The sequence below is a fragment of the Neofelis nebulosa genome, chromosome 9 (genome assembly GCF_028018385.1).
Source record: "Neofelis nebulosa isolate mNeoNeb1 chromosome 9, mNeoNeb1.pri, whole genome shotgun sequence".
Lineage (NCBI taxonomy): Eukaryota > Metazoa > Chordata > Mammalia > Carnivora > Felidae > Neofelis > Neofelis nebulosa.
This window is the reverse complement of record NC_080790.1, coordinates 37911954-37928659: the sequence shown is the minus strand read 5'-3', so window position 1 is coordinate 37928659 and position 16706 is coordinate 37911954. Positions and strand designations below refer to the sequence as shown.

General features: G+C 44.2%; 1 protein-coding gene across 3 annotated transcripts in view; it reads right to left on the bottom strand.

Annotated features, from left to right (window-relative positions):
* Positions 1-10831: 10831 nt before the first annotated feature.
* Positions 10832-16706, bottom strand: part of TTL (tubulin tyrosine ligase) — a 40231-nt gene continuing 34356 nt past the window's right edge. For 2 of the 3 annotated variants that reach the window (XM_058683312.1, XM_058683315.1), the window contains one exon: positions 10832-14320. In XM_058683312.1, the coding sequence (XP_058539295.1) occupies positions 14206-14320 (115 nt within the window). In that variant the 3' untranslated portion in view covers positions 10832-14205. The other variant, XM_058683313.1, reaches the window with a different exon arrangement.

Sequence of the window (16706 nt, the reverse complement as noted above, 5' to 3'; positions counted from 1 at the left end):
TACCCAACTCTGAAGTCGTGAAGACTCTTCACAGTGAATGGGAAGGAGTGCTCTGCCCTCTCTACCCCCTCTCCACATCTAGATCCGAGGCCTGGGGGGAGGGGGAGGCCGTACATCCAAGGGGAGGTCCAAGGAGACGTCCAGCTTTAAGTTTCTATGAGTGCTATGAATCCCTTACCAGCCCAGAATATGGGGTTATCAAGGAATGCCTGCAGTTGTTTCTCAACTTTGTGTGTGTGTGTGTGTGTGTGTGTGTGTCTAACAGTTGTATTCTGTATTGCGACACAATTGACATAAAATCCATTTCAAGTGTAAACGTTAAGTTTTGACCTATGTGTACAACCCATGAGGCCATTACGATAGAGGATACGATTCAGTAGGCGGAAAGGGAAAGATTAGGGCCTGAGGTCCCTCAGTGGGGAAAAACACACATTTTGGAACAATGCTGGGTGTGTCTGACCACAGCAACACCCTCAGGCATGAGGTTCCTCTTAAGAAAAGTAACAGAGCCTACCTACTCCCCCTCAGGTTTCCCTCAGGAATTTGACAAAAGACCTAAGTATGGCCATAGACCACCCCTCATACAACATAGAGGAGCCAATCAGGAATGGACAACCCAGCACCTAGAGCTATGAAGCCAATAAGGGTAGAGTCTGAGAAGGAACCAGAGGGAAGGGAAAGCACTCAACCGAGTGAGCCACCCAGGCACCCCTCCACCTCTTCATTCTTCAAAGCGGCAGGACAATGAATCCTGGGTATTGTGGTAAAAAAAAAATCCTGCGATACCATCACAATTAAGATAATGAATTAATCCACCTCCTAAAAAATGTCCTCCTGCCCCTTGGGAATCCATCCCTCCTGTCAATTTCACCTTTACCTAGGTCAGCTGGTTGTTTTCATTCCTATATCACTTTTAAAAGTTACCGTTTAGGACACCTGCGTGGCTCAGTTGGTTGAGCATCCGACTTTGGCTTAGGTCATGATCTTGAAGTTTGTGAGTTCGAGCCCCGCATCTGGCTCTGTGCTGACAGCTCAGAACCTGGAGCCTGCTTTGGATTCTGTGTCTCCCTCTCTCTCTGCCCCTTCCCTGCTCAGGCTCTGTCTCTCAAAAATGAATAAACGTTAAAAGAAAAGTTTTTTTTTTTAAGTTACCTTCTGTTTCTATGTTGACATCATTAAACCTACCAAGATGTGTGCAGCTGTAACCTAAGTTCTGTCTTCTTCCCCTTTACTATCTCTGCTCCTTTTAAGGAAAACTCTCCTTCATTTCCTCTCCCCTAGTCAAGGACTCCTAGAAGGCCAGAGAAGGAGGAGATTATTGCTGGGGCAACCATTTATTTGCATCAGCATACAAATTTGCTGGAAAAGCTGTTACACAAAACAAAACAACAAAACAACTAACTGATCACTTGTCTCTCTTCAACTACCAAGTGTCTTTAGAATACAAGTTTTAAAAGGGTTGATCATCCTATCTCTCCACTGCTTTCAAGGATTATCCATGTTACAGCACCTTTCAATACTTCATTTCTTTCATGACTAAGAATCCATTGTATGGATGCATTACATTTTTAACACTTAGAATTCAACACTGAAGCTATCTGTTACTGGGCTTTTCTCTATGAAAAGACTTATTATTATTAGTTCAATCTACTTGTTAGGTCTGTTCAGATTTTATCTTCTTGAGTCAGGTCCATCAGTTTTGTGTCTTTTTAGAAATGTGTGCATTTCATGTAGGTTATCTATTTGTTGGCATAAAATCATTCATAGATCCTCCTAATACCTTTTTATCTATGCTTTAGGAATGTCTCCTTTTTGTTCCTTATTTTAGTAATCTGAGTTCTTTATTTTTTTTTTTTCTTGGTCAGTCTAGCTAATGCTTTGTCAATTTTGTTGATCTTTTTGAAGGACCATCTTCAGAGTTTGTGCTTTTGGTCTCATCCATTTTCATTTGTTTTGAAAAGGTCTCATTTGTTTTTCTATTCTCTATATCACTTAATTCTACTCTCATCTTTATTATTGCTTTGTATTTAAACTCTTCTTTTTCTAATTTCTTTTTTTTTTCTTTTTCTAATTTCTTAAGGTAGAAGTTAGTTTATTGAGAATTCCAAGCAGGTTCCACACCACCAGCTCAAGCCCCACTTGGGGCTCAACCTTACAAACTGTGAGATCACGACCTGAGCCGAAATTAAGAGTTGTACACCTAACCGACTGAGCCACCCAGGTCCCTGAGACATATCTTTTTTTTTTTTTTTTTTTTTTAATGTTTGTTTATTTTTGATAGAGAGTGGAGTAGGGGCAGAAACAGAAGGGGACAGAGGATCCATATTGGGCTCTGTGTTGACAGCAGAGAGCCAGATGTGGAGCTTGAACTCACCAACTGTAAGATTATGACTTGAGCCAAAGTTGGACACTTAACGTACTGAGCCACCCAGGTGCCCCGATTTGAGATGGTTTTTTTTAGTTTTATTTCTTTTTAATTTACATCCAAATTAGTTAGCATATAGTGCAACAACGCTTTCAGGAGTAGATTCCTTAATGCCCCTTACCCATTTAGACCATCCCTCCTCCCACAACCCCTCCAGTAGCCTTCTGTTTGTTCTCCATGTTTAAGAGTCTCTTATGTTTTGTCCCCCTCCCTGTTTTTATATTATTTTTGCTTCCCTTCCCTATGTTCATCTGTTCTGTGTCTTAAAGTCCTCATATGAGTGAAGTCATATGATATTTGTCTTTCTCTGACAAATACCCTCTCTAGCATAATATCCTCTAGTTCCATCCATGTAGTTGCAAATGGCAGGATTTCATTCTTTTTTATTGCCAAGTAATACTCCGTTGTATATATATATACCACCTCTTCTTTTTTTTTTTTTTTTTTTTTTTTTTAATCCTGGCTGTATGACATTTATTTTTTCCTCTGACTTCATAAGAAAATAATACATTGTTGGAGAATCCCTAAAAGTATCATGGGTCCTAAGGTCAGTCAGCCCTATGAAGAATCCATAAAGTATCTAGGTTCTGTTCCTGGTTGGCCACCCACATCATGTACCACCTTCATGGACGGGCTGGCTTGCCTCCAGGAGATAACATGGCTGTCATTGGCAACTCAGGCAAAGGGCTCCATTGTTCCCGTCCACTGTGAGCTTTGAAGGCCTTTCCCCTAACTATGAAAAAGAAATACTTCCTTCTATTTTTTATTCATTTGTCAATTTTGTTTATTTTTTCAAAAAACCAACTCTTGGTTTCGTTGATCTGCTCTACAGTTTTTTTTAGATTCTATATTGTTTATTTCTGCTCTGATCTTTATGATTTCTCTTCTTCTGCTGGGTTTAGGCTGCCTTTGCTGTTTTGCTTCTATTTCCTTTAGGTGTGCTGTTAGATTTTGTATTTGGGATTTTTCTTGTTTCTTGAGATAGGCCTGGATTGCAATGTATTTTCCTCTCAGGACTGCCTTCGCTGCGTCCCAAAGCGTTTGGATTGTTGTATTTTCATTTTCGTTTGTTTCCATATATTTTTTAATTTCTTCTCTAATTGCCTGGTTGACCCACTCATTCGTTAGTAGGGTGTTCTTTAACCTCCACGCTTTTGGAGGTTTTCCAGACTTTTTCCTGTGGTTGATTTCAAGCTTCATAGCATTGTGGTCTGAAAGTATGCATGGTATAATTTCAATTCCTGTAAACTTATGAAGGGCTGTTTTGTGACCCAGTATATGATCTATCTTGGAGAATGTTCCATGTGCACTCGAGAAGAAAGTATATTCTGTTGCTTTGGGATGCAGAGTTCTAAATATATCTGTCAAGTCCATCTGATCCAATGTATCATTCAGGGCCCTTGTTTCTTTATTGACTGTGTGTCTAGATGATCTATCCATTTCTGTAAGTGGGGTGTTAAAGTCCCCTGCAATGACCACATTCTTATCAATAAGGTTGCTTATGTTTATGAGTAACTGTTTTATATATCTGGGGGCTCCAGTATTTGGCGCATAGACATTTATAATTGTTAGCTCTTCCTGATGGATAGACCCTGTAATTATTATATAATGCCCTTCTTCATCTCTTGTTACAGCCTTTAATTTAAAGTCTAGTTTGTCTGATATAAGTATGGCTACTCCAGCTTTCTTTTGGCTTCCAGTAGCATGATAAATAGTTCTCCATCCCCTCACTCTCAATCTAAAGGTGTCCTCAGATCTCAAATGAGTCTCTTGTAGACAGCAAATAGATGGGTCTTGTTTTTTTATCCATTCTGATACCCTATGTCTTTTGGTTGGCACATTTAATCCATTTACATTCAGTGTTATTATAGAAAGATACGGGTTTAGAGTCATTGTGATGTCTGTATGTTTTATGCTTGTAGCGATGTCTCTGGTACTTTGTCTCACAGGATCCCCCTTAGGATCTCTTGTAGGGCTGGTTTCGTGGTGACAAATTCCTTCAGTTTTTGTTTGTTTGGGAAGACCTTTATCTCTCCTTCTATTCTAAATGACAGACTTGCTGGATAAAGGATTCTCGGCTGCATATTTTTTCTGTTTAGCACACTGAAGATATTGTGCCAATCCTTTCTGGCCTGCCAAGTTTCAAAGGAGAGATCAGTCACGAGTCTTATAGGTCTCCCTTTATATGTGAGGGCACGTTTATCCCTTGCTGCTTTCAGAATTTTCTCTTTATCCTTGTATTTTGCCAGTTTCACTATGATATGTCGTGCAGAAGATCGATTCAAGTTACGTCTGAAGGGAGTTCTCTGTGCCTCTTGGATTTCAATGCCTTTTTCCTTCCCCAGTTCAGGGAAGTTCTCAGCTATAATTTCTTCAAGTACCCCTTCAGCACCTTTCCCTCTCTCTTCCTCCTCTGGGATACCAATTATGCGTATATTATTTCTTTTTAGTGTATCACTTAGTTCTCTAATTTTCCCCTCATACTCCTGGATTTTTTTATCTCTCTTTCTTTCAGCTTCCTCCTTCTCCATAACTTTATCTTCTAGTTCACCTATTCTCTCCTCTGCCTCTTCAATCCGAGCCGTCGTGGTTTCCATTTTGTTTTGCATTTCGTTTAAAGCGTTTTTCAGCTCCTCGTGACTGTTCCTTAGTCCCTTGATCTCTGTCGCAAGAGATTCTCTGCTGTCCTGTATACTGTTTTCAAGCCCAGCAATTAATTTTATGACTATTATTCTAAATTCACTTTCTGTTATATATTATTTAAATCCTTTTTGATCAGTTCATTAGCTGTTGTTATTTCCTGGAGATTCTTCTGAGGGGAATTCTTCCGTTTGGTCATTTTGGATAGTCCCTGGAGCGGTGAGGACCTGCAGGGCACTTCCCCGTGCTGTGGTGTATAACTGGAGTTGGTGGGCGGGGCCGCAGTCCGACCTGATGTCTGCCCCCAGCCCACCGCTGGGGCCACAGTCAGACTGGTGTGTGCCTTCTCTTCCCCTCTCCTAGGGGCGGGATTCACTGTGGGGTGGTGTGGCCCGTCTGGTCTACTTGCACACTGCCAGGCTTGTGGTGCTGGGGATCTGGCGTATTAGCTGGGGTGGGTAGGCAAGGTGCACGGGGGCGGGAGGGGCAGGCTTAGCTCGCTTCTCCTTAGGTGATCCACTTCAGGAGGGGCCCTGTGGCAGCGGGAGGGAGTCAGATCCGCTGCCGGAGGTTTGGCTCCGCAGAAGCACAGAGTTGGGTGTTTGCGCGGAGCGAGCAAGTTCCCTGGCAGGAACTGGTTCTCTTTGGGATTTTGGCTGGGGGATGGGCGAGGGAGATGGCGCTGGCGAGCGCCTTTGTTCCCCGCCAAGCTGAGCTCTGCCGTCCGGGGGCTCAGCAGCTCTCCCTCCCTTTGTCCTCCAGCCTTCCCGCTTTCTGAGCAGAGCTGTTAACTTATGACCTCCCAGACGCTAAGTCGCGCTTGCTGTCGGAACACAGTCCATCCGGCCCCTCCGCTTTTGCCAGCCAGACTCGGGGGCTCAGCTTGGCCGGCGAGCCGCCCCTCCGCCCCGGCTCCCTCCCACCAGTCCGTGGAGCGCGCACCGCCTCGCCGCCCTTCCTACCCTCTTCCGTGGGCCTCTCGTCTGCGCTTGGCTCCGGAGACTCCGTTCTGCTAATCCTCTGGTGGTTTTCTGGGTTCTTTAGGCAGGTGTAGGTGGAATCTAAGTGATCAGCAGGACGCGCGGTGAGCCCAGCGTCCTCCTACGCCGCCATCTTCCGGAACTCTCCCACCTCTTCTTTATCCATTCATTCATCAATGGACACTTGGGCTCTTTCCATACTTTGGCTATTGTTGATAGTCCTGCTATAAACATTTGGGTGCATGTGCCCCTTCGAAACAGGATACCTGTATCCCTTGGATAAGTACCTAGTAGTACAATTGCTGGGTCATAGGGTAGTTCTATTTTTAATTTTTTGAGGAACGTCCATAGTTTTTTCCAGAGTGGCTGCACCAGTTTGCATTCCCACCAGCAATGCAGAAGAGATCCTCTTTTTCTGCATCCCGATTTATTTTTTAAATATAGTCATTAAAAAAATATAAATCTCCCTTTAGGCATGACTTTAGCTGAGTTTCATAAGTATTAGTATGTTGTGTTTCCATTTTCATTTATCTCAAAGTACTTTTTAATTTTCCTTGTTACTTCTTTGATCCATGGTTACTTAGGACTGTTTTTAATTCCCACATATTTGTGATTTTCCCAAATTTCTTTGTTAACGATTTCTAATTTTATTCCATTGTAGTCAGAGAACATATGTATTATTTCAGTAATTTTTATTTTTCTTAAAATTTTTCTTAAAAGCAATATCTACATCCAAAGTGTGACTCAAACCCATTACCCCAAGATCAAGAGTAGCACATTCCACTGACTGAGCCAGACAGGGCACCTAATTTCAACAATTTTTTAATTCACTGAGGCTTTATGGTATACCATATGGTTTATTCCAGAGAATGTTCCATGTGCACTTGAGAAAAATGTGTATTTTACTTTGTTGGGTGGAATTATCTATAGATATTTCTTAGATCTAGTTGGTTTACAGTGTTTTCTATTTCCTTGGTGATCTTCTGACTTGCTGTTCAGTTACGGAAAATGAGGGGCTGAAAATTTGAACTATTGTTGGAACTATTCCAACTATTCCAAATATTGTTGAACTATTTCTCTCTTCAATTCTGCCAGTTTTTGCTTCATATTTCTTGGGGTTTTGTTGCTAGGTGCATATTTTTATAACTGTTATACCTGTTTGATGGATTGATCTCTTAACCATTATAAATGTCCTTCTTTGCCTGTAGTAACAATTTTTTTTCTTAAAGTCTATTTTGTCTAATATTACTATGGCCACTCAAGCTCTCTCTGAGCTACTATTTGCATGATACATAGTTCCCATATTTTTACTTTCACTTATTTGTATCTTTGCATCTAAATTGTGTCTCTTGTAGATAATATAAAGTTGGATTATGGTTGATTTGTAATTTATTTGGCCAGTCTCTGCTTTTTTGGTCCTAGTATTTAATCCATTTATATTTAATGAAATTACTGAGAAGGTAGGATTTGTGTCTGTAATTTTGCTATTTGTTTTCTATATGCTTTATATCTACTTCCCCTATTTCTTCATTAATGCCTTTTTTGTTAAATAGGTATTTTCTAGGGTACATTTTAGGTCCCTTGTCTCTTTTACTGTATATTTAAAGTTATTTTCTCAGTGGTTGATGTGTCTTGGTGTAGATCTCTTTGAGTCTGTCCCACTTAGAGTTTGTTGGACTTCTTGGATGCATTTAAAATTTTTCTATTTTATTTATTTTTTATTTGAGAGAGAGAGAGCACATATATGAATGGGGGAGAGGGGCAGAGGGAGAGGGACAGAGTCTTAAGCAGGCTCCTCAGTCAGTATGGAGCCCAATGTGGGGCTTGATCCCATGACCCTGAGATCATGACCCAAGCCAAAATAAAGAGTTGGACACTCTGGGGGCACGTGGGTGGCTCAGTTGGTTAAGCATCTAACTTCAGCTCAGGTCATGATCTCATGGTTCATGAGTTTGAGCCCCACGTCAGGCTCTGTGCTGACAGCTCGGAGCCTGGATCCTATTTCAGATTCTGTGTCTCCCTCTCTCTCTGACCCTCCCCTGCCCACCTCTGTCTCTCTCTCTCTCTCTTAAAAATAAACATTTAAAAAATTAAAAAAAAAAGAGACTCGGCTGACTGAGCTACCCAGGCGTTCATTCTTGGATGCATTTAATGTTTTTCATCAAAGTGGAAAGTTTTGGGCTGCAATTTCTTTCAATATGATTTCTGCCTCTTTCTCTCCTCTCTTCTAGAACTCTTGTTATATATATGTTGGTAAACATATACATGTCTGGAGCACTGTTCATTTTTCTTCATTCTTTTCGTTCCTCAGACTGGATGATCTTGATTGATTTCAGATTCACTGATTCTTCCTTTTGCCAGCTCAAACCTGCTTTTGAACACCTCCACTGAATTTTTCATTTGCACTAATGTACTCTTTAATGCCAAAATTCCTACCAGGTTCTATTTAAAAAACAATTTGTATCTCTTTAATGATATTCTCTCTCTGCTGACACATCACTCTCATCATTCTTTCAGTTCTTTAAACATTTTAGATAGTCTTTGTGTATAAGACCAATGCCTGGGCTTCCTCAGGGATGGTTTCTGATTGCCTTTTCCTTCCATGGGCCATACTTTCTTATTTCTTTGCATGCCCCATAATTCGGGTTGAATACCGGAAAATTTTAATAATATAATGGGGCAACTTTGGAAGCCAGATACTCTATCCTCTGCAGGGTTAATAGTTGCTGTTTATTCTTTAGAGTTTCCTGAAATAATTCTGTAAAGGCTATATTCTTTGATGTGTGGCCAGTGAAGTCTCTGCTGTTAGCTTAGTAGTTAACTAATGATTGACAGATTTCCTTAAACACTTGGACTAGTAAGTCTCCCAGCCTTTGCCAAGGGTGTGTGTGTGTGTGTGTGTGTGTGTGTGTGTGTGTGTGTATTGGGCATGCCTTCGTGCCCAGGGAGGCAGTTTACAGCTCTGCATTAATCCTTCCTGCTTGTGAAGATCCTCCTGGTCATATAAGCTGAGGCAATTTAGGTCTCCCCAGGCATGCACAGAGCCCTATACATGTGTGTGGCCTTCTATAGTCTTCAGAAACTTTTCACAACTTCCAATGGACATCTCATTCCTCACCTTTTCCTTCTAAGTTTTTTGGTTGGCTTGTTGTTCATTCTAACTCATGTAGTCTACTCAGGAAATTGAGGTGCTAAATAAACAATTGCTGCTGATTATTTTTAACAAACTCACCCAGGGAAAAGGTTGTTTACCCTGGGCACACTTTGAGAAATGTTAAAGACAAGCCCTGAGATAAGGACTTAGATGGAACTGCCAGACAGGTCAAATAATGACAATTCACTGGGAAAGGGGCTTTGGAGGAGCTCCAACCCCACTCTGTACCCTCCCATGGTTGCTAAACTCCTGGGTTTCACCATGATTGTGGGGCTTTTCATTTCCAAGGCTACCATGGAGCTAGGAAAAGGGGGATGAAAATAGAGCGATTTAAAAATTCACAAAACTTGCTGTTCTTACCAAAGTGCAACCATTTTTCTTTAATAAATATTTCTGGATTGTTGCAAACCTTTGGTTAACTTCCAGACAGTTTTTGCCAGTGTTCCCATTGCTTTCATGGAGAGACAATTTTCAGAGGACACCAACACTCAATCTGCCTTTGGGGATGACATCTTTAAAATATCACTGAACCTCTGGGGCTAATGGGATAACCCCAGCTTCTTTAAGGAGAAGGGGCAGCTACTGACAGCAAGCAGGACCAGCCTCCAAGAGAAGTCCTCCACAAGTTTTGAACCTGTCCACTCTCAGGATCCTAAATAGTTTCCTGCTCGGGTCCATGTGTACTTGTCCCTGCACCCTGCCTGTGCAATCTACATGGTGTCTAGTGGGTATGTGTTATATAGCATATCAGAAACTTGTTTGGAGTGCTTAACCAGCCAGGGTTTGCATTTATGGAAGGCCCTTTCTCTGTGTCAGAAGTGTGTTTATGGAGTGAAAGCAGCCATTTATGGGAAAGATGTCCAGAGCATTCAGCCTCATCATGCATGAAGTCACAAGTTAACTATAGTTTACATAAATGACACTAACTGCCAGAGGTGTGCAAGACTTACCATATACCTGGCCTTAGTAAAGTCTTAGTAAAGACTTCATGGCCTCCTGGCTGATTGTAGAATCCTTTCAGAAAGCCCCTCTACCTCCTCCCTTCTCACAACCATGGGACTCATCTGGCAATCTGCATCATGATTCAGACAATATACAAGACATATAAGACATGGACTGGATTTTGGCTGTGGAAATTGTTCCAATGCTTCACCCTAGAGGAGCTCATTACACTTTCAAAAGACAATCTGTTGGCTTATGTATTCAGTAACATGCTGGGATCAGCAAACAATGGCCACATCTGGCTTGTGTTTGTGTGTACTAAAAAAAATAAATAAAAATAAAAATAATTTAAAAGTAGGCTCCATGACCAGCATGTAGCCCAATGAGGGGCTTGAACTCAAGACCCCGAGATCAAGACTTGAGTTGAGATCAAGAGTCAGACGCTTACCCATCTGAGCCACCCAGATGCCTCTGTTTTAAATTTTTAAAGAGTTGGTTAAAAAAAAAAAAAAGAAGAATATGCCACAAAGAACCTGTTTGGTTTGCAAAGCCTAGAATATTTACTAATCTGACCCTTTCCAAAAAAAGTCTGTCTACCTCTGAGTAACGAAGTCATGGATTCAAATAGCCAGTGCTCTCCTAGGACAGTCAACAACCACAATAAGATGATAGAACCCAAGGGCACAAAAATACTTGAAATATTACTTTACTTTAATGCTCTGGGAATTTTAAACATTCATAAAATCACCTTATTTTCAGAAGTCATTTCCTCTTAGGTACAGATTCTGTGTTCAGGATCAGAGACAAGTGTGTCACTGCATTTTTGCCACAGCAGCCACATGCTGCAGGAAACCTAACTCTGGCACCTTGTCTTCTCTAGTAGAGTCCCCCCTACGCCCACAACAGGGCTGGGTCCACACGTGCTGGACACAACCTTGGCTGTCAATGAAAACACCCTCTGGGAGCTTCACCGCTGCTTGCGGATTCCGTGGATCCCATACATTTCCAGCACTGCTAAGTCTGAGATAATGATCCTGAGGCACTAGTATGAAACATCAAGTCAGCTGGGAAGTATGCCGGCACCAGCTCCACTGTATCCTACAGACACGGAGGCACTTCAATGTTCTGGGTAAAATCGAGTTTAGGATTACGCCAGGAGTTAAGTGTGAGGGAAGGGGCTTTTCTCTCAAGCGTTAATAATCTTAATACATATTTAACAGATTTATAAATTCCTGTCTGTTTACATTTGTTGTCAGGGCTTCACAAACTGTGTGAGTAAATGAAAGCACGTTTGCGTTTACAAATGCTGGGACAGGAAGCAAAAAGAGAACGTGCTTAGACAGCAGTTGCCTGTATCAGGGCAACAACATGGTCATTCTTAAAGAAATGCCTGTCCTTCCAAAAGGAACTTTAAAAAAAAAGGTCCTAGGCCTTATCTGATTATTCTAAGGTAATAATGCATTTGTCTTTCCTTCTCAAGCAGTGGTTGAAGACATCTCAGAGCATACTGATGCCTGACGTTTGGATTCGATTGGTCAGAGGTGGGAGAGAGGGGGAGGGTGTAGACACCAACATTTTTTAAAAGCTTCCCCAGTGAGTCCAGCATACAGTCAACACTGAGAACCTTGGTACTACAGGTTCTCGAGTCTTCCTAATTTCACCTGTCCTCACTAAACGCCCTTGAGGTAGTCCCTGGGTCAGGCAACAATTTCTTCCATGAGATAAGAAACTAAGGCACAGTGAGGTTAACGAGTTCATCTCACACTGTGCAGCTAAATGACACCACCAAGACTGGAATCATCTCCAAATAAAGAACACCTCCTCCCCCAGCAACTGGAGAAATGTACTCGGACTGCACATATAAAGACTAACTGAAGAGCGAGGCATAACCATCTGTGCCAAGGATATCATGGAAGGGTATGGAACAGTTCGGAGGCAACCATCCCACTTGATTGAAAATAAATGCATAAAATAGACACTTATTTGAAACCATGTGAGGAATGAAGCAGAACCTTCTTTTTAAAGCCTTACTCCCCTCACGTATATGCTACTGATTTAAATTTCTTAGAAAATCCATCAAGATCCATGAACTTCCAACATCTATTCTTAGCTCTGTCACTGTAAGCGCTGGAAAACTCTCAAATGTCCCTTTAATTCGGGTCGAAAAGATTGTTACAAATCTGCGTTCACATGTGATAGCACTATAGAAACCTCCATGCTTTCCCCAAAACCAGTCCACAGAGACCTCCCAAGGACTCAGACACTTAGACTTTCTAGACACTAACCCAACAGTGCTGGGCCTCCAAGACTGACACCTCCACCACTAACTGTTTTATTTTGCTCTGGATGCAAACCTCATTATCTGTTTTCTGGGTAACCACCCGGGCTTTTGTCTTGTAATTCCAAATTCACAGAAAAGCTAAACCAGCTGGGCCCTTCTCCTTCACCCCGACATAATGCCATCACATCCTACACCCACTGCTGCATCTATGAAATATTCCTTTCTTCACTGTAAGCTCCCACATCTCATCATGTTTGAGGAGGCGTTGCTCTCTTTTCTCTTTTTAAAACTCTCCCTGACTACAGAACTGTTGTCTGGTGACAAGTAGAAAGAATAATGGAGCACATATATACACGCAGGAAGAACAAGCATGTATTGGACAGGGGGCCTGCTGTGGTTCCCAGCACACTCTCTGGAGGACCTGTTCAGTCAGCTCGCACTGAACGCAAGTAGCATCTTGTTCTTCCCACTGGTAGTGATGCAGCCTCCTGAAAAATCTACAGAATATTTGATCCAGTAAATGGAAACTACACCTAATAGGACACACTTGTTGACCTATAAGATGCTCTGTGGAGCTCTGAAACCATGTCTTTCCCAAGCCAGACATACACTCGTTCGGAGCCTCACCCTGATGTCAAGAGGCAGAAGCAGAGAAAAGAACAAAACCCTGGAACAAAACCTCTTCCAGCTCCTGCAGGAGGTGCTTGGAGAGCAAGAAAATGGAGGAAAGCCGCCTGGGTCTGGGGCAGTGCCACCTGGTGGCGGCGGTGGGGTGTATGTGGAATTCTACTCTCCTGCCCCCTAGAGGGGTTTTTACAAAAGTTGAAACGGCAACAACAATAACAACAACAACAAAAAGAGAACAAAAGGGAACTTTGCAAAAGTGCATGTAGAGTTCTGGTTAAAACCAAGATAACTGAGAATCATCATATTTCAAAGATCCACCATACCCAACTATTAAGTAAAGCAAGACATCGTGTTTTTTTCTCTCTCATGCTTATTTGATGCTTATGTTGTGGCAAACTTGCTGTTTGGTTTCTAAAACATGCACAGAGCAGATCGAGAGCAGCATTTGCCGTTTTGGTGCCCAGCCCACAGCAACCCTGACAGGTGACTGACCAAACGCCATCAGGAACGTGGTGAGGAAAACCCCCTTTGCCGCGAGGTGGCGCCTAGCACGGAACCAAGGACTGTTGGTGCATGCTTGTCCAGACTCCCACGGGCAGGGTGCTGTGGAGAAGGATGGGCAGGGAACACATCGGCCACCTCCCGAAAGCTATCACATCCGATCCCTGTCCCAGACAAAAGGGTTGCAGCTGGGCATAGAGCTAAGGCACTAAGGCTGCAGCAGGTGGAAAGACACCAACCAAAGGTCCAACGGTCTCGATCCCCAGGGAGGAGAGGCGCTGCTCACAATGCTGCCTTAGGATAAAAATTGGATTTTTTTTTTTTTTTTTTTTTTTTTAAAGAACGAGAACATAAAATAATCAAGTCCCTGTCTTTTCCCCTTAGAAGAATATTGTACTCTCCACTCTCCCCTCAGAGAAGTTTGCCGCGGTTTTCACATCTCGACAGCAGTGCTGCGAGCGCCACCTGGGAACCCCTGAGCAACCACTCTTCGGGGAAGTCGCCTTTTTTTCTCATGCTCTCTCTTCGATCACGGCTTGGCCGGTTGCCTCTCTTTCTCCAGTTCTGGCTTGGGAACGAGCGATCCTGACCTTTCACCTTCCCCTGGAGCAGGAGCTCATGCTTCTTCTGAGGCAGCTCTGGGCGCCTCCCTGGGTCACAGCTTGATGAATGCGGCCGGCTGGACGTGCTGTGGCTCCACGTCTGGGGGCGGGAAGACACTGGATATGGCTATGTCCACGATGCCCTGGCACAGTTCTGCGTAGAGCTTCCTGAAATGGGTTTAGAAATATCACTGAAGATGTTCATCAAAATGCACATGAAAAGTCATGATGTTTATCACCAGGACCTGCCCTAGATGTTCCATCTTGTGACCAAATTTATAAAACTGGTTTCCACCGTACATACGAATGCTGCACGAGGCATGGCATGAAGATAAAGCACCCCATTAACAAACATTTCTAGAAGGTCTCAGGTGAACAAACAACTCCTGCTCTCACCGGCAGGAAAGACGGGCAATTTTCAAGGGTAAGTCTTTCATCTGGCCTGTCTGCGGTGGGTATACTGCCCCCTCTCTGTGTGGCTGAGGAAACTCCAGGAAAGACAGCTAAGGAGTCACCCAGGAGTGACAGCTAAGCCAAGATCTGGAGAACGAGTGAAGTCAGACAAACAGTGGATGACAGGGGTGGGGGCTGAGTGGCTCAGTCAGTTAAGTGTCTGACTTCGGCTCAGGTCATGATCTTGCGGTTCACAAGCTTGAGGCCCGTGTTGAGCTCTGTGCTGACAGCTCAGAGCCCGGAGCCTGCTTTGGATTCTGTGTCTCCGCCTTTCTCTCTGCCCCTTCCCTGCTCATGTTCTGTCTCTCTCTCAAAAATAAGTAAAAACGTTTTTAAAAATTTAGAAAAGAGGATGGAGGAGAGGAGAGACAGACCCAAAAAGGCAGAAGGAGGGGGAAAACAGGGAAGGGGAGGGGAGGAGAGAAAGAGAGAACATGTTGGGGGAGAGGGAAAAGAGGGGCAGCGCCCATGGAGGAGCAGTGTGCACGGAGAGGGGGTTTTACAGGGGCAAGAGCAGAAGAGGAGGTCCCTGTTGGAGGCTCTTGGCAAAAGCGTCCACGGTGATGGAGGATGACCTATGGGAGAGCGAGGGCAGGGGAGGTGGACGGCAGGGGACTGCCAAGGCTGGAGGCCAAGCTGACAAGCCTCAAGCCAGAATCTGAGGGTAATGGAGAGAAGGAGGCCAGATTTGAGTCAGGATTCCAGCTTAGATTCTGTGCAGAGGGGAGGTGGTCATTCACGGGGACAGGCGAGCCTGGGGCAAGGGGTGCCTCTCGGACAGCCACAGACATCCTTGCAGGACGGTGGGCAGGCCGGTGCAGACACTGGTCTGGAACTTTGGCTGTGATGCAATTTGGTGGTTTTAAAATTATGAAGTTGAATAAGATCACGTTCAGAGAAAGCGTAATAGAGAAGACAAACAGCCAGGGTGATGAGGAACAGGGGGCCAATCTTGCCCACCCCTCCTCAGGCAAACCCTCCCGGTACAGAGTGTGCCTGAAGCCACAACAGAAGAGCGTCTCAGCAAGGTGTGAGCAGCGGCCTCAAACACTGCCGAGAGGCTCAGGGAAGTGCAGACAGAAAGGGGCCGCTGGACTTGGCAACGTGGACTCAGCTGGGGACCTTAGAGCAGTTTCTACGGGATAGAGGGGACAGCATCCAGCCCAGAATGATCCATGGCATGCATGAGGGCAGAGGAAGAGGAGACGGCCTGAGCAGGCGCTGCTTTCTAGAAGTTTGGCTCTGACCCGAGTGGGGAGGAGGAGTCTCTGGAGCAGGACATGGCATCAGGGGAGGGCTCTTTTCTGACAGTTGTGGAAATCTGCTGTGCACCCACGTGCTGATGGGAACCACACCCTGAAGGGGGAGAAAGGATGATACTGTGAATGAGGAAGGCCAGGGGACGTAGGACAGGAGTGGGGATAGGGCACAGAGCACGAGGGAGGACTGAACCTTTACTGCAAGGACAGGGGAAAACGGGCAGGCTGAGGTGGATGTGGTGAAGAGAAGATGTGAGCCAGCCTGCTCTCCCCCTTGCTTCAGTCTGCTCACCTCTCCTTCCTCCTTCTGACTCAGTTCCAAACACCACCCCTCAACAGCAGCCCTTTGTTCAATGATATTACCGTTCACATCCTTTACCAAGGATAAAATGTCCCAGCTTGTAATCTGTATTTGTCTGGTCCTCTGTCATGCCCGCAGTCTGTCTAAGGGCAGGGTCTGCATCTCTGCTCATGACTGTGACTCAGGGCCCAGTACGGGGCCTGGCGAGTTGGGGGGTACTAACGAGTACTGGTTGGCTGAAGGGAGTGCCGAACAAGACAAATCACACCTGCCATGTCGCAGCCACTGAGCGCGTGGCAAAGGCCTGGCTCCTAATGAAAGAGCTACTTGTGTGTTAATACTGCCGCTTGTAGGTTTGGGACTTTCTCCTAAACCTGTGGAGGAAGATCACCTCAACTCCTCCAGGACATGGATGTGGGGAACCACGGAGGGGTTTCGACCTGATGAAAGTGAATCTTTAGAAAAACCAGCAGCATATGAGGATAAGGTCCGTCTGACTTTCCCTTACATCTAAGGCCTCCATCATGCTTTTGAGGGCACA